The sequence below is a fragment of the Schistocerca cancellata genome, chromosome 8 (genome assembly GCF_023864275.1).
Source record: "Schistocerca cancellata isolate TAMUIC-IGC-003103 chromosome 8, iqSchCanc2.1, whole genome shotgun sequence".
NCBI lineage: Eukaryota > Metazoa > Arthropoda > Insecta > Orthoptera > Acrididae > Schistocerca > Schistocerca cancellata.
Genome location: NC_064633.1, coordinates 525,901,085 through 525,922,659, shown reverse-complemented (window position 1 = coordinate 525,922,659; position 21,575 = coordinate 525,901,085). Strand labels below are relative to the sequence as shown.

Sequence of the window (21,575 nt, the reverse complement as noted above, 5' to 3'; positions counted from 1 at the left end):
GATATAGAAGAGAAATTTCAGCTGACATATATAGAATACAAAGACACAAATACAGACATTAGACCATTCTTGCATAGACCGCCAAATAACCCACAAGTCGAAACAACAATAAAAACTATCAACACAATCATACACAACAAAATAAATGAAAACACAACTATAGAAGAGTTACAACTACTGGTTTATATAGGAGCACTCACTACACTAAATATACACACTAGGCAGAGATCAGAACAAACCAACACACATAAGAAACCCACAAAACCAGCATGGCAACACAGGTTACAGATCAGAATAGAAAAACTGAGAAGAGACATCGGACAGTTAACACAATTTATAAGAAATGAAATATCAGACAAAAAACGAAAAAGGTTAGGTAAAATCTCACAACAAGAAGCAATAGAGCAATTAGATGAAAAAAAGCAGAAATTGCAAGCATTGGCCAAACGACTTAGAAGATACAAAAAAAGTGAAAATAGAAGGAAACAAAACCAAACATTCAACACAAACCAAAAGAGATTTTACCAAACAATGGATAACACACACATTAAAATAGACAATCCACCAAACATAACAGACATGGAACACTTCTGGAGCAGCATATGGTCAAACCCGGTACAACATAACAGGCATGCACGGTGGATACAAGCAGAAACAGACACATACAGGATGATACCACAAATGCCTGAAGTGATAATTTTGCAACATGAAGTCACCCGAGCAATTAATTCTACACACAATTGGAAAGCCCCTGGAAATGATAAAATAGCAAATTACTGGCTAAAGAAGTTCACCTCAACACATTCACATCTAACTAAGTTATTTAACAGTTACATTGCAGACCCATACACATTCCCTGATACACTTACACATGGAATAACCTATCTGAAACCTAAAGATCAAGCAGACACAGCAAACCCAGCTAAATATCGCCCCATAACATGCCTACCAACAATATACAAAATATTAACTTCAGTCATCACACAGAAATTAATGACACATACAACACAGAACAAAATTATAAATGAAGAACAAAAAGGCTGCTGCAAAGGAGCACGAGGATGTAAAGAGCAACTGATAATAGATACAGAGGTGACATATCAAGCTAAAACTAAAAAAAGGTCCCTACACTACGTATACATTGATTACCAAAAAGCCTTTGATAGTGTACCCCACTCATGGTTACTACAGATTTTGGAAATATACAAAGTAGATCCTAAATTGATACAGTTTCTAAACACAGTAATGAAAAATTGGAAAACCACACTTAATATCCAAACAAATTCAGATAACATCACATCACAGCCAATACAGATTAAGCGTGGAATATACCAAGGAGACTCATTAAGTCCTTTCTGGTTCTGTCTTGCTCTGAACCCACTATCCAACATGCTAAATAATACAAATTATGGATACAATATTACTGGAACATACCCACACAAAATCACACATTTGCTATACATGGATGATCTAAAACTACTGGCAGCAACAAATCAACAACTCAACCAATTACTAAAGATAACAGAAGTATTCAGCAATGATATAAATATGGCTTTTGGAACAGACAAATGTAAGAAAAATAGCATAGTCAAGGGAAAACACACTAAACAAGAAGATTACATATTGGATAACCACAGCGACTGCATAGAAGCGATGGAAAAAACAGATGCCTATAAATATCTAGGATACAGACAAAAAATAGGAATAGATCATACAAATATTAAAGAAGAACTAAAAGAAAAATATAGACAAAGACTAACAAAAATACTGAAAATAGAATTGACAGCAAGAAACAAGACAAAAGCTATAAATACTTATGCTATACCAGTATTGACCTACTCATTTGGAGTAGTGAAATGGAGTGACACAGACCTAGAAGCACTCAATACACTTACACGATCACAATGCCACAAATATAGAATACATCACATACATTCAGCAACAGAAAGATTCACATTAAGCAGTAAGGAAGGAGGAAGGGGATTTATAGATATAAAAAAACCTACATTATGGACAGGTAGACAATTTAAGAAAATTCTTTCTAGAACGAGCAGAAACTAGCAAAATACACAAAGAAAACACACATATAAATACATCAGCTACACCATTGCAATTTCATAACCACTTCTACAACCCTCTAGATCACATAACATCAACAGATACAAAGAAAGTAAATTGGAAAAAGAAAACACTACATGGCAAGCACCTGTATCATCTAACACAGCCACACATAGATCAAGACGCATCCAACACATGGCTAAGAAAAGGCAATATATACAGCGAGACGGAAGGATTCATGACTGCAATACAAGATCAAACAATAAACACCAGATATTACAGCAAGCATATTATTAAAGATCCCAATACCACAACAGATAAATGCAGACTTTGCAAACAACAAATAGAAACAGTAGATCACATCACAAGTGGATGTACAATACTAGCAAATACAGAATACCCCAGAAGACATGACAATGTAGCAAAAATAATACATCAACAACTTGCCATAAAACAAACTAATAAAACAACACGTTCCCACATACAAGTACACACCACAAAATGTACTGGAGAATGATGAATACAAATTATACTGGAACAGAACGATTATAACAGATAAAACAACACCACATAACAAACCTGACATCATACTCACCAATAAAAAGAAGAAATTAACACAACTAATTGAAATATCCATATCCAACACAACAAATATACAGAAGAAAACAGGAGAAAAAATTGAAAAATACATCCAACTGGCTGAGGAAGTCAAGGACATGTGGCATCAGGATAAAGTTGACATTATACCAATTATACTATCAACAACAGGAGTCATACCACACAATATCCACCAGTACATCAATGCAATACAGCTACATCCAAACTTATATATACAACTACAGAAATCCGTAATTATCAATACATGTTCAATCACCCGAAAGTTCCTAAATGCAATATAACATATACCGTACAGTTAAAAGAAAGTCACGCTTGATCAAGGTCCGCGTCACTTTCCATTTTTAACCAGACCTAAGGTCTGAGAAAGGAAAGAAGATGATAATAATAATAGTAATAATAGTCCCCCTTACAAAAAAATTGTGAAGCACTCAAGGCAACATGCTTGGATGTCCAAGTAACTTTTTACATGTACACTCAATCGGTGGGTATGTAAATGATTAGACTGTCAATTCTCTGCATCAGGTAGAATGGCCACCAGAGTGCATTAGTGTTGTTTGTGTTTAGTGTTGTTACCAGACCTCATAGGGTGTATGTAGTATCAGATGTGTGATCACTGTGAAAGACCCAGAGATGACATGTACTCTTGTGAGGCAACATCATTACCACCTGACAGAGCTTGAAAGGGGGCCTCATTGTGGGTCTCCATTTGGCACGTTTGGGGGGTGTCTCCAATGCATATTATGCACTGTTTCTGATTACTGCCATATGTCACAATTTGGTATACATTTACATGTAGTTTTTTCCAGTCATTTTTGCAACATATAATTTCTGCCTATTATGATCTTGTTTGACTGTAGGTGAACTCTTTATGCTCTCCTTGAAAGCACTTTACTTTTGACTTTACGCTTGCTTTCAGCATTCCATACCCTAAGTCTTCTCAGGCACTATTTCGAGACCAGTTTTCCCTGCAATTTCAGTATGAATTATGCACCTTAAATTTTCTTGTATAATGATGCCATATTCTAGGTGATGACTAGGAAGTGTACTGTATTTTGTATCCAATTTGTACACCTTCAATAGCCACAGTATTGTTCATCTGTCTCCACTGTTTGAGCACATCACTCACAACCACCTCAGTTATGACTCCTCATATTGGCAACCTCCTGATTCCATTTCAAAGCTTCGTGACATTGTGCTTTGCTACACAAGCCTAGCAATTGTGCCTTCCAATGCACTTCTCACAAAATCACTTTTTACAGGGTCCAGCCATCTGCCACAAGAAATATTTAGTGAAACATTTCTGTCCACAGAATCTGAAGCTTTTTGTAAGTTTCCATTCCCATGATGAAAACTCTTGGCACAGTTTTTTTTATACCAAATGGAGGAACTCAGGAAAGTGTGAGGACAATCATCTAGGGCTTAAAAACTCAAGAAAGAAATGAGTAAAAATGTGTGGGAAATACGCAAGTCCTTCACACAAAGTTTGTCTGGAAAAAGAAATCTCACATTTCAAGTGGCATCATATGCCATTACCATCTACTGCTGCATGTAGTATTTTTCAGTTAGACACAGCTGAACAAGAATGTTGCCGCTTCTGAAGTACAGGGAAAGCAGTTTACCCCTTGTATTATGTATTGAACCGGGGACCTAGAAACAATGCAGAGGAAGGCAGTTTTAATTAGACACATGTAATTAATTGTAATGTGTAGTTATGTGACTTCTCTGATAGAATTCCTACATTGAGAGTGCTACAGATATGACACGTGAAATAGGGTGGGGGCGGTAATAATTAAAACAAAGGCATTCTTCATCACTGCAGGAACTTTTCATGAAATTTCTATTACCAAATTTCTCCTCAGACAGTGAAAATATTTTATTGCGCCTACCTTCATAGGGAGAAATGATCATCAAAACAAAACAAGAGAAATCAAAGCTTGTATGGAAAAATTTAATTGTTCGTTTTTCTCACATGTTGTTTGAGAGTGAAATGGTATAGAAATCACTTCAAGGTTGTTTGATGAACCCTCTGTCAGGCACTTAATTGTGAATTGCAGAGTAATTGTCTAACTCCAGACGTAGCTTCTACAATGGTTCCGCACCTTCCTTGATGTAGATATAATTCTTTTACCTATCACGTTTTGCTCTTCTGGTAATTAAATACCTTGTATAACACTTTCTGGTATTATTCTTATAGTGTGTCCATAAGAAGTAGCCATCCTTCCTTTATTGTGGCTGAGATCTTTCCAAGTTTTCACAACATTTCTTATTTAGTATCCAATTTAATGTAAATTAATCTGCTATTAAATCTAAATTGGATTGAAAATGATAGTTTCCTATAGTTCCATACAGCATTTTTAAAGTCTGTTTCATAACTTCTGCTATTACTTCTTTTGGCCCCACAATATTCAGAAATTTCCTTCCTTTCATTCTGTTTATTTCTGACAGCTTCTGTTGGGACACCACCTGTGTACTACGAACATACAGTAGCGTGCCATCTGAATTTTGTGTGATAAGATGGGCGTTTGTATTTCTAAGTATTCTTCCGCAGTCTGAACACTGTCTCCATCTTTGACTGCAGCCTTTTATGTGAGGTGGTGGTGGTTGTTGTGGTCTTCAGTCCAGAGACTGGTTTGATGCAGCTCTCCATGCTACTCTATCATTTGCAAGCTTCTTCATCTCCAAGTAACTACTGCAACATACATCCTTCTGAATCTGCTTAGTGTATTCATCTCTTGGTCACCCTCTATAATTTTTACCCTCCATGTTGCCCTCTTATACTAAATTGGTGATCCCTTGATGCCTCAGAACATGCCCTGCCAACCGACCCTCCTCCTAGTCGAATTGTGCCACAAATTCCTCTTCTCCTCAGTTCTGTTCAGTACCTCCTCATTAGTTATGTGATCTACCCATTTAATCTCAGCACTCTTTTGTAGCTCCACATTTTGAAAGCTTCTATTCTCTTTTTGTCTAAACTATTTATCGCCCATGTTTCACTTCCATACATGGCTACAATCCATACAAATACTTTCACAAAAGACTTCCTCACACTTAAATCTACACTATGTTAAATTTCTTTTCTTTAGAAACGCTTTCCTTGCCATTGCCAGTCTACATTTTACATCCTTCAACCATCATCAGTCATTTTGCTTCCCAAATAGCAAAACTCATTTAATATTTTAATGTATCTCGTTTCCTAACCTAACTCCCTCAGCATCACCTGAGGTAACTTTATTACATTCCATTATCCTTGTTTTGCTGTTTTGTTTTTGTTCACGTTCATTTTAATGTCCTCCTTTCAAGACACTGTCCATACCATTCAACTGCTCTTCCAGGTCCTTTGCTGTCTCCAACAGAATTACAATGTCATCGGCAAACCTCAAAGTCTTTATTTCTTCTCCATGGATTTTAATTCCTACTCCAAATTAAGTGAGGTACTGGGTGAGAAGCTTATTTAGGTTACTTTAGCTTCTGGGTTATTTTTATATCACTGTGTATTTCTTTCTGCCACTGTCTTGTTACTTTCTCCAGGATACAATTAAACACAAAAGCAGAGGGGTTAACTCATTGTCTTACTCTGTTTGGATTTCAGATGGCTCATAGCCCTTTTATGAATTTATCTATTTATGTTTCTTTGATAAAAATGTTCTGTTGTTATCTTTGAAGCTTTCTCAGTGAAACTAATTGTGCTGGTACAGATTAGAGGGTAAGATACTTTAAGCAAAAGAGACTTCTGTAAACTGCAGTGCCTGGCACTCACTCAATTTGCTCAGATCTCAGAAAATGTGCCATACATATGGGGAACACCCAGTGGCAGAACTTGCACCGGAACACCACTGTGTTAGCTAGAAAATGATTTCAGTTACAAAAGGCAAAATTGAGTTTATCCAGTTCAGTTTGGCCAATATCCACTGACCAAGACATCTGATGAAAGTAGTAGGTGAAGCTGTCAAAATACTCTCCAGAATGAATCCTGGCTTTGCAGCCAAGTGCACGCTGTTCTGAGATTCCTTACAGATTAGTGCTGTGCACTAGAAATATGTGGCAGAATTGACACCATGAGGGTGGCTCATGAGTCACTAAGAGGACTGCCCATGAATTGCGAGATTCTGGGGTTAAAGCCTAGTCTGGTGAGTTTTGAAACATTAACTCTGCTGCAAACACTTAAAATCTAGACTTAAGGTTCAGTTTTTGACCCACTTCAGTTATCTCTATCCTCACCAGTAACAAAATTTCAATTCTTTGAAAATAAAAGCACTAACAGCTCTCAAATATGTAATGCTGTACACTTTTGAACTAATATTAGATAAATAGAAATTTCAAATATTAACACATTTACATAGTTTTATTAAATATTACTATTCACACAAGATGAACTAATAGAAGACAGGGATTCTCCCAAGAATATCTCCACAAAAATCACAATAATCTTATCAGAAATTCCAGCCTGATAAATGCTCTCACTCAAGTGGATTGGTAGCACGTGCATCCAACAGATATTCCCAGCAAAGATAAACAGTGCCCTGACTGATACCATCTCCACAAAGATAAAATCCATCACACAGGTGTTCACATGTCCTTCAGACAATAATGCTCCAGAAAACCTGGTATCTATGCAGCACTGACATTGACTATCAAGGTCATTAAATTCCTACTGGCAAATCAAGTACTACCAGCTGCACATGCCTGTGGTTGGGTTGAGTAGAGTACGTGAGGCAAGCAAGGGCAGGAAGTTGAAGGGAGAGTTCAAGAAGGGTGATTGATGCTTGGGAGGGACAGGCAGAGGTTGCACAGGACAGGAATGCGGGTGAGAGAAGCAGGACAGGAATATGGAAAGGGAGGGGGGTGGGGTGGAGAAAGGATACAGATGGCTTGTGTTGTGAAGCTGCCATTAATATTGATCATATTGTGCTCTCGGCACCATGTTCCATCACTGGGTGGTCAGTTCTACTCTTGGCCACAGTTTGCCAATGACCACTCATTCAGGTGGACAGCTGCTTGGTGGACATGCCCACATAAAGTGTTGTGGAGACACTGCCACAAACCAGCATGCATTCCTGCTTCTAAAGGTGGCCTCGATTCCAATGGATAGGATAAGCCTGTGATGGGTGTAGAATGTGCACAACCAAGTTTTTGACAGGACTTTGTCTAACCATTATATAGTTTACCTGAAACCTCCCTGTGTCTCCAGGACTCTTCAATGTGTACATCATTCTTCCTTTATTCTTAAACCGAGTGCAAAATTCCACCAGGTGGTCTCTACTTCCATTTCTTTCCCACAGTCCATGTTCTCATACTACTTACCCTTTTTCCTCTTCCTTTTTCCTACTACTGAATACCACCAGTCCCTCCATCACTAATTTCCATCTCTTGTAACAATCTGAACAATTTCATATCTCCCATCATTTGTAATTTCAGTCTGATCACCTCCTGTGGATCTAGTAGGCATATAAACATGTGCCTCCTATTTATCTTCCAGGAATTCTTTACTTCCAACTTAGCCTCACCCTTTTTTTGCCACATCCCTTCCCAGGGACCAAAGATGCAAATGGAAGAAAGAACAGTTATCCATAACCTCAAGACAAACCTTGATCTAATCATGCTCCCTGCACACCAATGCTCCACCACCATCTTGATGAACTTTAGTGATTATCTGACAGAAGGCATCTGACTACAAGCCCTGTCATAGTGATTTCATTCTGGAAATCCAGCAAAACCACCTATTCTTATTCAAATCCTCAGGCCCATCCCAGAATGTCTCCCCTCATCCCGACATCTCTCTCTCTCTCTCTCTCTCTCTCTCTCTCTCTCTCTCTCTCTCTCTCTCTCTCTCCCCCCCCCCATGTGTGTGTGTGTGTGTGTGTGTGTGTGTGTGTGTGTGTGTGTGTGTGTGTGTGTGTGAGCGCGTGCTCATCATAAAAACCTGTTTAAAGATTTTGAACAATGGTAAGTCCAGGATGGAATAACAATAATATGCAAAGAGTAGATTGTTGCTCACCATATAGACGAGGCATCGAGCCACAGACAGGCACAATCAAAAGGACTGTTAAGGAGGAGATGTGGGGGCATTTGGGGGGCGGGGGGGAGGAACGAAATAGCAGAGGGTGGGGGGGAAGATGCTGTGCTGCCTGTGGGAGTGTGCAGGGATTTGGTGTGGATGGGATGGACTGCTAGGTGCAGAGTCAGGAGACTGTGCTTGGGGCTTTGAGGGGAGGAGGAGAAAAGTAGAGAAGGTGAAAGACTAGTAGGTGCATTGGTAGGATAGCAAGCGTGTGTAATGCCGAAGTGGGAGCAGGGAAAGAGGTAGGTAGGTGGAGGGCAGGAACTAGCAAAAGTAACATTTGTTTAGATATTACAGCAGAAGATTAGGTAGTTTAGTAAAAGCCACTACTCTTACACTAATCAGCTACCCTTCCCTCTTAAAAGAGTTTTCTACTTCACACTAAGCATTTAGTAACGTTATCGATTTCAAAAACCACTATAGCCGTCTTGTATACCTGAAACCTAAGAAACTTGTTCATAGATGTTTACTATGTTAACCAGAACATAGATCCCCAGGCCCAAATCTGATAAATTATAAAATAATTGTCTAATAAGATACTCTCACTATAGTTTGGAATACATGGGGGATTTCCCTATTCCTGTCTAATATTTGTTGCAAGCTGTTACACACTTCTAGCTCAACGTACAAATTTTCATTCTACACGTCACACTGGAATGAATAGTCTGTATGGAAATTATCTAGTTAGTGTGCGTATGATTTCTGCTTTTGGTTCAGGTATGTCATTTTTATTTGTTTGGTATTACACAATACGAATCTTCGTAAGACTAAAGGTAGGGCTGTTTGCTGTAAGCCTCTTCCAATGCTCTCTTGGCTGTATACAGTATTTATGTTTGGGCCCCTAAATCAGTATACTTGTGCCATTAGGAAAACCATCACAATTTAAAAATGGTCTTCTAATATCTCACTTAAATAATTTATGTAGTCATGAACAGGAGCAGACCAGCACAAAACCTTGCACAATGCCATATTTAATGTTTCATCACTCTGAATAAAGTCTCATTGCTGTGGTATCATTTGTCAATGTGACTCCATCCGTGCTACTAATTTACATACTAGAATTTTGTGATTCACACATCTAAGATCTTGGGTATCACAGAAAGTGCCAAAACAATTTCTCCTTGTTTATTTCTACCAGAACTGAGTTCTTGAGGGCATAATATTACTATGTACATAAGCATTTGTCATCATCGTCGTCGTCATCTTATTCTATTCTAAGCTCCCTTCTCTAACAGTTTAGAAAACGGACATTAAACGTGTGGAAGGAATGGCTCTATATAGGTCATTTGCATGTTCCACTTTTATAAATACGCTTTACTGTACTATATTTAATTGTTACAAAAAATATCTCGATTCATTGACTGATTAGAAACATAATTCAAGAGGGGCATTATCAACTCAGCAAAACATTTCAGTACTGAAATACCATAATTACCAGGTGAAAAACTACTTGTGAGTAACCTAACGATTTTTGCAATTTCCTGGACAGTTAAAGCATTGTGTAGTTTTTAATGTAAAGATATGGTCAGTTCAGAAGTTCTGGCTGACCTCTACACTTTAGTTATTGTACACTGGTCAACATATTAAAAAATTTGTGTTACATACACAGGTTAAATACATACATACTCACCAATAATCACGTGCATATCACACTTCAGTAAATTCTTCACCACTTCCACTCCAATTCCTCGTGCTCCACCTGTAATAACTGCAACATCTCCTGGCCTCTGCACGAGTTCTGTACAAAGAAACAAACTGAATCAAAGCTTTTAGAATTTTCCACAGTATGAGGGTTGTTTCTGAATTAGTGGAATATTGTACTCTGGCTTGATCACACACAATTACTAACAAATAAAATGTCAAATGATGCATTTTGAGAAGCAATTACTTGATGTTAACATCAAGAAATATTATATAACATATGTTTTCAACGTATACGAGACTAGCAAATATTGACATGACAATAGAAGTTGATTCTTGTCACTTTAACATTAACAAAAAATATGTATTTAGAACTTCAGTACACCAGGAACTAAAATTTCCAATGCCCAACAAGGCCAGGCAGGCAGAATTCTGCACAACAAATGCTATATGCATGGCAAATGGTTAGTAAGAGAATCTGATTGTCTGCTCTGAATGTGTAATAAGAAAGCAATAAAACCATTACGTTACCTAATTAATGTTGCATTCTAGAGAAAGTAACTAACACTCTGAAGCCGTTCGAAACTAACGGGCATTCACAATTTATAACTCGACGAGATATAGTTTATGTCACAATGTGAAGAATGATTCTAATAATAACTGCTCAGATGTTTCGAAAACACAGTGCTCAACACATGACACGAAGCACTTAAGACATATAGAGGTCAATTTTAAAGTGAGATACAATGAGAATAACACGGATGCCCGCAGACTAATTTCTACATATCCAAAGAAGCCAATTAATGACTCAACAATTGGAAATTTCAGAGATCTTCAGCAGTGAGATTGGGATGAGGTGTACAAGGAACCTAACGCCAACTTAAAATATAACTTATTTCCTGATACACTCTTAAGAGAATTTGAAAACTGTTTCCCCAAGGAAGTAGATAAATCTAATTATACGAAACCAAGCAAAAAACCTTGGCTTACTAAAGGAATAAAAATATCTTGTAACCACAAAAGGGAACCGTATCTAACAAGAACGATTAATGACCCAGAAACAACCAAATATTATAAAAACTACTGTGTTACATTAAGAAAGGTTATTAAAAAGTCCAAAAGCATGTGTATCATGTCTGAGATTAATACCTCTGACAACAAAATCAAAACAATTAGGAATATTATTACAAGTGAGACAGGGCAACCAAGAGTACATGATGATGGCATCACCATCAAAGCGAATGGAAACTTGATAAACAACAAGCCGGAAGTCGGAAACATTTTGAATAATCATTTTTTAAATGTTGTAGGGAAAATAGTATCTAAATGTCCATTAGAAAAAGCAAGGCAGTTAATGGAAGAGGCCTTACCCACACTATTTGATACAATTGAAATTCCACCCACCTCTCCTTCTGAAATTAGGAAGATAATAAACTCTCTCAAGAATAAAAGCTCACATGGAATTGATGGCATTTCCAGCAGGATAATAAAAGCTTGTTCCCAAGAAACAAGAGGGATTCTTAGCCACATATGTAATAGCTCTCTGAAGCAGGGTATTTTCCCAGACAGACTAAAGTATGCCATTGTTAAACCACTGCATAAAAAAAGGGGATACATCTGATGTCTACCGCCCAATCTCTCTTCTGACTGCCTTAGCCAAAATTCTTGAAAAATAATGTATTTTAGAGTAGCTTCACACCTTTGTAAAAATAAAGTTTCAACAAAATGTCAGTTTGGTTTCCAGAAGGGTTTTTCAACGGAAAATGCTATATATACTTTCACTAACGAAATATTAAATGCTCTGAGTAACCAGAAGTCACCCGTTGGGATTTTTTGTGATCTATCTAAGGCTTTTGATTGTGTAAATCATGGAATACTTCTAGATAAGCTCAAGTACTGTTGTATGAATTGGACAGTGCTCAAATGGTTTAAAACATACCTAACTGGAAGAGTGCAGAAAGTTGAAATAAGCAGTTCACATAATATGCAGAAAACTGGTGGTTTCTCAAACTGGGGAACAATCAAGAATAGGGTGCCACAAGGTTTGGTCCTGGGTCCTCTGCCGTTGTTAATATATATTAATGACTTTCCATTCTATATTCATGAAGATGCAAAGCTGGTACTTTTTGCCGATGATACAAGTATAGCTATCACACCCAACAGACAAGAATTAACTGGTGAAATTGTAAACGATGTTTTTCAGAAAATCATTAAGAGGTTCTCTGCAAATAGGCTCTCATTAAACTTTGACAAAACACAGTATATACAGTTCCACACAGTAAATGGAATGACACCATTGATAAATATAGACTTCGATCTGAAATCGGTAGGTAACGTAGAATATTCAAAATTTCTAGGTGTATGCATTGATGAGGGGTTGAACTGCAAAAAACACACTGAGGATCTGCTGAAATGTTTGCGTTCAGCTACTTATGCTATTAGGGTCATTGCAAATTTTGGCGACATACATCTAAGTAAATTAGCTTACCACGCCTATTTTCATTCTCTGCTTTCGTATGGCATCATATTCTGGGGTAACTCATCATAGAGTAAAAGAGTGTTCATTGCACAAAAGCGTGTAATCAGAATAATTGCTGGAGCTCATCCAAGATCATCCTGCAGACACTTATTTAAAGAGCTAGGGATCTTCACTGTAGCCTCACAATATATACCGGGTGATCAAAAGGTCAGTATAAATTTAAAACTTAACAAACCACAGAATAATGTAGATAGAGATGTAAAAATTGACATGCTTGGAATGACATGGGGGTTTATTAGGTGGGGAAAAAAAAACCACCCATCATATTGCTAGCCGCGTGAAAGATGAAAGATCTCTTGCGCACGTTGTTTGGTGATGCTCATGCGCTCAGCCGCCACTTTCGTCATGCTTGTCCTCCCAGGTCCCCAGACTTCAGTCCGTGCGATTATTGGCTTTGGGGTTACCTGAAGTCACAAGTGTATCGTGATCGACCAACATCTCTAGGGATGCTGAAAGACAACATCCGACGCCAATGCCTCACCATAACTCCGGACATGCTTTACAGTGCTGTTCACAACATTATTCCTCGACTACAGCTATAGTTGAGGAATGATGGTGGACATATTGAGCATTTCCTGTAAAGATTATCATCTTTGCTTTGTCTTACTTTATTATGCTAATTATTGCTATTCTGATCAGATGAAGCGCCGTGTGTTGGACATTTTTTGAACATTTGTATTTTTTTGGTTCTAATAAAACCCCATGTCATTCCAAGCACGTGTGTCAAATTGTACCTCTCTATCTACATTATTCCGTGATTTATTCAGTTTTCAAATTTATACCGAGTTTTTGATCACCCAGTATATTCACTTATGAAATTTGTTATTAACAATCTGAATGAATTCAAAAGTAATAGCAGTGTACATGGCTACAACACTAGGAGAAAGGATGATCTTCACTACTCAAGATTAAATCTAACTTTGGCTCAGAAGGGGGTAAATTATGCTGCCGCAAAAGTCTTTGGTCACTTACCTAATAGCATCAAAAGTCTGACACATAGCCATATAGCATTTAAAAGGATTTCTTAATGGCAACCCCTTCTACTCATTAGATGAATTTTTGGATGTAGTAAGTGGATAATTTCCCCAACCCCCACAAAAAAAGTGTCATGTAATCATGATCTATGGAATAAGTACTAATCTAATCTAACCAGCCACATCCATGACACTGAGCACTCACAAGCTGGATTACACAATGATCTTGGTTTTTTGCACACACACACACACACACACACACACACACACACACACACAGTGTAGGAAATGGAGTTGTTAGAAGAGCTATAAAACCTTTTTCATGATGAAAAGGACAATAACAATTCAAATGATTATATAAATGGCTTGATATTTTCCTTAAATGCTACAATAAAGACAGATGCATATAGGAAGTACATGTTTTGCAGTAAGCAGGCTGTGTGCAGTTGCAACTCACATCAGATGTTTGTGTTATATTGAGAGGTTGGTCTGTGTCAGAGGTCACTCTGCAGGCAAAGAGCTGGGTGGGGCAACTTTGATATGACTGAGCGATAATTTATAATTCTACTACTGAGAAATCAAAACTCATTCTTGTAACTGTAGAAAATTGGTATAGTCCATATGATAGTATAACATATGCTTGGCATACTTAAGTGGAAATATTTCACAAAGGAAGCCATTGCCCTTGTGGAATCCTGTCTGACAAATTTAGAGAATCTGTGTTCAAGGGAGACTGTGCAACACTTCTGCTATCACTATTGAATATTCCATATAGGGACCACAAGAATAAGACAAGAGAGATTAGAGCACATACAAAGGCATATGGACAGTCATTTTTCCCCGTGTTCAGTATGTGAATGGAATCGGATAGAAAATTCCTGAAACTGGTATGAATTAGCTTCTGCTAGGTACTTTACAGTGAAACTATACGTACAGATGTAGAAGAGGGTCATAAACAGTGACAAGTGGGTAGTAGAATGTTGTACAGGCCAATCTCTGTCTCGGCCGACCACATAAACAGTTTGGCACCAGCCACTACTGTTAAAAAACAACACAGAGCCAACCCAGCAGTACAAGATTAAATGCAATTGTTGAGAGCCCAGAAGCAAAATACAAGGGAGTTCAACTTAGATGTACATTTGATCTGTGCATTTCACTGTGGTCACAGCTGCCTGGTGTGCTTCACTGCTGAATGCTACTGTCAAATATGAAACCTCATCTTGACTCTTGCACATGTTCAAAGCACAATTTTACACACATCATTGACTGAGTCACATCAAATTAATCTGGCACAACGTAGGGCAGCATCAAAATGATCACATAAAACAATACTTTGAATATCTTTGTGATTAAAATGAGAATGAAAGCAACGTTTTCTGTCAATACCTAATGCCATATGGAGAATACAATAACTTTGCTTTGTTTCGGCAAGTGCACAAACACATTACAAAACTGAAACAAACTAGGCCTATATTCTAAAAACAACAGAGCAAAAGCACCCATTGGCTCTCTGATGGCAGACCAATGCATTCTGCAGATATTTTTTTTATATAAAAGTAAGTTCTGGGAGAAACAAATAATACACAATTTCAAAAGATGGGTACTTACTGACACTTCCTTACAGAAGGTAAAGGAAGACTTCCACTGGACTTAGAAAGAAGGGAATGCAAGAAGCAATTGTCTGAGAACAATATTAGCAATGGGGACTTAACTCTTGTAAGGCAAAAGGGAAATAAATAGACTATTGTATATTATGACTAAATTTACGGGGGGGGGGGGGGGGGGAGGCATGGAGGGGGAGGGTGGGGGTTGGGCAGAATGGCTAGGCAGGCAAGTGCAACGTGTTATTCCGAAAGAGGTGTCCAGCACCTCTAATTAGTGCTCCGCCTGCTTTGGTGAAGAATGTAGGGCAATTAACTCTATTAGAGTTATTTGCCATGTATGCTCGAAAACATACACGTAAACTGGTCAATCTCACTGAAATACAGTAGACTTCAACTATTCCACTACAGGCATGCAGAGAGGAGAAAGGAGGAGAAACATTGTGGTATGTTGTAATATTTCTTCATGGATACAGATCGATTACGTAGCACTGCCCACAAACTTTCTCTGTAAGCAACAATTCTCACTAGAAATTAATAGTTACCTAGTTTGTTGCGATGCCCATTCATAAAATCTTCTACAATTGCTGCCGCTCCAATCACATAGTAATAAATCTCGTAACAAACTGCCTTAAAAATAAGCTTCCAGTTAATAGCCATGGTTTCACTCTGCAACTACACTGCGCATGCGATACTGTCCGCACACTACTTGAGGACCCTCCCTCACAGCTTTCTACTATAACTTTCTCTGTCACCTCCACTTTCTCTTTACTACTTAGCGACAGCTGTCCCAGAGTGCCTCCCGTACCGCCAGTAAACACATTTTAAAGAGGCGGCAGTAATTCAAAGTACTTACTCGGAAGATAGCAAGATACCATTTTCGCATCTGCTAGCGCTATCTACTGCGAAAACACGAAACTTCAGAAACGATACTCAGTGTGGTCAAGTCATTGCGTGCATGTTGCGTCGTGGTCACTAATAGTGTATGATTGAAGTTTAATTTTCACGTGCAAATAAGAGTATCTTGATAATTAGTGCAGAGGTTATTTTCATGTTGAGTAGGTCTGTTTATTTGCACTGCCACGAGTGACGGTAAAAGTAGCAATAATAGTGCTGGTGTTCAAAAAATTGCTAGCGAAACCCTGCTGCTTGTTTTGATTGAAAACTGTATCTATACTTCTGGACAGATACCTCTGAAATATGGCCGATACAACTAGCACAAGCACTTCAACGCAACCGCAGGTTAAAGGTTGGGCAACACTGAAGAAACGTCTGATTGAAGAGAAAGTTGAAGTTGCTTTATGGGCAACGAGAATTTTCACAATATTTTTTACTTTTGGGTATTTCATCCCTATCTTCGGGTACGTGATTTCTTGAACTATATCATGTTGCAGCCAGTAATTTTATACCTTGTGTTTTGCTTGTAACAGTATTGCGCTATTTATTTAAGTTATTAAACGTTATCACATTTGTTGACTATAATTTGCCATTGGAAGTTAGAATGACATTGCTGCTTTTGACCAGCTGACCTTGCACACACGGCTGAACTGGTTGGCCTAGATACTGCCTACGACTGTTTGTGACTGCGTAACTTATAATTGGTGCAAGTAATTAAATAAATCAAAACGGCACTGGACCTCTTAGACGTCAGCGACTAGTAATACATCTTGTTTTCAGACCTACTATACTTTTCCGTATTTATCAGTTCACATTTTGACAGTGTTTTTGCCTGTAGTTCCATGTACATGTAAATAGTTTAAGCTTATCATTGAAATTTTTTCTTCTGTTTACAGAAACGCCTATAATGCATACTATAAAGCACTGATGTCCAATGCTGCAACAAGTGCACTGCGACTACATCAGAGAATTCCTCGAGTTTCATTCTCTAAAGAGTTCCTTCAGCAATTGTTATCAGAAGATAGCTGCCACTATTTGTTGTACTCTCTTATATTTCTATATGTAGCTCCAGTTGGCTGTATCCTTTACAAAACCTCATTTGAAAATATCCTGAAAGCTATTTTTTCTATTAGTTTTTTTCTATCTCTGATGTGTCATCTGTCTGTGTATCTCTCGTGTGTTATTTCCTGTAAAGCGACGTAGGTGTCCTAGTTTGACCATATTTAATTTTGTTGAAATTTGCATGTAATAGACCTAAATTAACTTCTGCCGAGTTTCAGCTTTGTTTGCAACCTGGTGTAGAAAATAGAGCCTTTTTCACAAGGACCATTTTTTGAAACCCCTGCAAAGAAATCCTCGTGTTCAGCAAGCTGATGTTCCTGGCATAACAAAAATAATTGGTTCATATAGTAATTTATCAATTATAGCAGCTGATAATGTAGTGAATACACATGTGGGAAAGTTCATCATTCACATATTTTCTGATAGGGAAACAGATATTGGAACATAATGTTTCCAGTTCATTTTACTTTCTACCTATTCTTTATTAAAAAAGCAAAGAAAGGGGTGGGGGGTATCACTTGTATTTCTGTATACTGCACAAAAAGTTGTTGTGTTGTGTATTTGCAGGATTGCAGCTCTGTTAGAGCATTTACAATGTGGCTTGCTGAACTTGAATTTTGTGATGCATTTGCAATATGAAGAAGTGATTCACTTGAGAAAGGATCTAATACTTACAGTAATTAAATTTTTATGTATCAATATCACACTTTCAGGCACTGTAGCACAACAAAAAGAGAGGAAAAGAAAGTCTCTTGGGCAGATACTTAATGTGCGGTAACACTGAAACTGTATATTTCTGGAATAAGCGAGTATATATATGAAATCCACCAAATACGCCATGATAGCTTTGGAAACTGTGAACTTGAGATTGTGCTGTATGATGATCTTTTGTTATGCAGTCCGAGTGCAGGACACTTGTCTAGTTAGCCAATTACAGTGGGCGTAGCAGATGTGATCTATTCAACCAACGACACTATGACTATTTCATTGCACAGACACACAAATTAAAATACATACAGTATGGTATAAAAATAAGTAGAGCTATTGCTTCATATATAATTTTGGGTCTGCTGTGTTTTTCATCAGGTGTGGTTAGGCTGGGATGTAAGGTGACATCTTACATTGATGCGAATGAGGCAGTGACATTGATACACTTGTTTGACAGAATAAATGGCTCTTTTGCTCCGAATATTGTGGTTTCCATACTGCGATTTCCAAGGGTATAGTACAGCTGGGACATATTAAAACAGAACTTAATCCTAGAACATTAAAGTTGGTGTGGCTTGGGGGGGGGGGGGGGGGCATTGTGACACTGTTACTATGTTACTAAACCACTGTAAACTCTACTACTCTATATTTTATTGGAAGGAGGTGGTAGTTTACAATTTATTCACTAGTTACTTATGATTGTCATCAGTGGTATATCACATACAAACAAATACAACTGCCCTGTTCTACACCACACTGTACTGACAACAGTACTGCTCAAAATGTTGGTGGGAGCCGTGAATTGGTATCAGTTGCAACCATAAATTCTAGGAGGATTTAGTGATCTAGGGTTAAATTGCTGGGAGTGAAGCATGACCTTAATATTCTTTGTCGTTACAAATACTTGGCTGTTATTCTATGAATACATTGCGATTTCCAGGAGTGTAGTTAAGCTGATTTTGGCTGAATATCTCGTGATTCCCTATGGTATTGTTTGGCCAGGACATACGAGAACAGCTTGAATTGACAGAAAAAATCTGGTTGTGGCGACAGACTGATCTGTAGCATAGCCAGAGATCTAAGTTAGGTTGGAAAGCAACAGTTTTGTTGTGAGTTTGCAAAGCCGACAAATGTGAAACCAAAAAATCTGGTTGTGATGACAAACTGATCTGTATCATACTGGGAACTCTAGGTTAGGTTGGAATGCAGCAGTTTGGTTATGAGTTGGCGAAGTGAAATTTGGGAAAAGTAGATGCAACAAAGGCCATGAAATCGCAACAGAGGCCATGAAATCATAGGAAATTGGGTGTTCAGTGGAATTCAGTGAGGGTTGAAGAAATGCTTCCTTGAGCATGTTGAATTTCCGGCCAAGGAAGTGTTGTTCACAATAATAAAAAGAAAAGATGCTCCCAATTGTTAGTGACTACTTTAGTTCATACAACATTTGAGATACTGAAGGTTTTCAGCACTATAAAGTGAACCATAGTTTGAACTAGGTAGATATGAAGGAGCATCTGATTCACACACAGAACATGGTAGGTTTTCAAAGGTGTCATCCATTGATGCGGGAGCAAGACCAATCATTACGCAGGTTACCTAGCTGAGAGTACGTTCTGTCGAGCACATAGCTAGAAAGAAATATCATATCACCTTCTTGTTGAAGTGGGTAAACTTTATGTGTGCAGTGGAGTTGTAGTGCAATAACATTCAACGTAGTTGCAAGCATGAGTAGCAACTACTATTCCATGCCTTTCAGGGAAACTGGTGCCTTCAGTTTCTTCAGCATTACTGATACATTACAGCATTGCTGTGATTGGCACTGTACATTTTGTGCATTGCATTGGAATATCTACTTTACTAGTGTTTCATTCTTAAAATTTTTTCATCATTTGTGTGTTGTGCATTTAAAATAAGATGATAATGTTGGTTGATTACATAATGTGTAATGTGCTCTCATTCTGTGTTCTGATTGGCTGAGATCATCACATGTCCTATGCCCAGGTTGTGTTAGAATAGCACATTGTACAGCCCAATCTTGATTTCACAGTTTCCAAAGCTATCGTGCAGTGTTTGGCGGATTTTGTATTTGTACTTGCTTATTTTGCAAATAATCAGTTTGTGCTACAGTGCATTAAGTACATCTATCCAAGAAATGCCCTTTTTTTTTCATGGTTTGTTGCACTACAGTGCCTGAAAGTGTGATATCGATATATCAAAATTCTACCCTTACAAGAAGTTACAGATCAGGCTGAAATTTGGTAGAACTTCGTGAATACCCTTAAGTGCATTTGATACAAATTTCAGCAAAATTGAAGAGGTTGGTAGGAGGAGCATCATCCACGTTTGGTCACTTGTCGCATACTTTCTGTATGTACACACAAGATACACTATAAAAGTTGCATATTTAATCTAATCAACTCGAGGTCTGGGCTAAAAGGACTTATTTGCTGTTGAGCATACATAATTTTAATAAAGTTTTGTCTTCTTGGGTATATCCTATAATCTTTGAGCTTGAGCACCAATAAATAGTTGTCTTAACCTCTTAATAAATGTTCATTGAAAGCATTATTGTGGTCAGTGATGACAAATTAAAGAAAGTGTTACGAAGACCAGCTAGTTAACATTTAGCAATAAAAACAGTTATTAAATCTTTAAGATTGTAAAAGCAACATGGTGACACACAAAAATACCATTCAGTTACAAAATGATAGGTACGAAACACCATATTACTGTTCTATGTTAAAGTTCTTGAAGCTAACTGCTGGAAAATTTCACAAGTCCAGCATTTCTGCAGATAAGTTAAAGTTCATAGGCTAGGCATTGAATTATTTGAGAGTCCAAATGTGTGGATACTCAATGTTAGAGCCGTTGACTAACTATTGGAACTTTATTGTAAGTATGCAGAATCTCTGCACAAAAATTTACAAGTCCTTGAAAGTTGTCCAAAAACTGTCACCCACCTGAAGCCATGACTGACACATCTCATTCAACCGTGCATCCAATTTTGGACAAATCATGAAGTGACCTGTATGCCAGTATGGTCTCCAATGCAAAGTTCGCGTAATCTTCCGTGGCAAAATTCTGAAATTTGTATTTCACTTTCTGCTACTAAAAGACCAGAATTTCACCAGCTTTCCTGTGGCTCCCGTAGGTATTAGCTGGTGATCCTTAGTTTTATCATTATCTGCATTTTCATTAGTGAGACAGTTAATTTACCTTTATTTGCTATTAATTAGTATTCAAGATAATGAAATTCATGTGACAATAGATAGCTGCTCCAGGGGGCTCACCACTCTTTGGTGAGTACATGTGTGGCTACGACGGGGGCCTCAACCTTTGCAGCATTGCTTCCTCTTTCTGTGCTGCAAACCTACACTTTGATTGTCTTCTCCCTCCTCTTACTTTTCATTGTATGGTCC

At 37.8% G+C, this 21,575-nt stretch overlaps 2 protein-coding genes across 2 annotated transcripts in view; one reads left to right on the top strand and one right to left on the bottom strand.

Moving 5' to 3' along the window:
- Positions 1-16,304, bottom strand: part of LOC126094548 (dehydrogenase/reductase SDR family member on chromosome X) — a 60,305-nt gene extending 44,001 nt beyond the window's left edge. Inside the window, exons 1-2 of the mRNA XM_049908981.1 lie at positions 16,035-16,304; positions 10,365-10,472 (exon numbers count right to left, since the gene is read on the bottom strand). Coding sequence (XP_049764938.1) covers positions 10,365-10,472; positions 16,035-16,149 — 223 coding nt within the window. The 5' untranslated portion in view covers positions 16,150-16,304. The remainder of the gene's footprint in view (positions 1-10,364; positions 10,473-16,034) is intronic.
- Positions 16,305-16,425: 121 nt separating this feature from the next.
- The window catches only part of LOC126094549 (Krueppel homolog 2), a 55,308-nt gene continuing 50,158 nt past the window's right edge, over positions 16,426-21,575 (top strand). Inside the window, exons 1-3 of the mRNA XM_049908982.1 lie at positions 16,426-16,581; positions 16,677-16,850; positions 17,283-17,464. Coding sequence (XP_049764939.1) covers positions 16,690-16,850; positions 17,283-17,464 — 343 coding nt within the window. The 5' untranslated portion in view covers positions 16,426-16,581; positions 16,677-16,689. The remainder of the gene's footprint in view (positions 16,582-16,676; positions 16,851-17,282; positions 17,465-21,575) is intronic.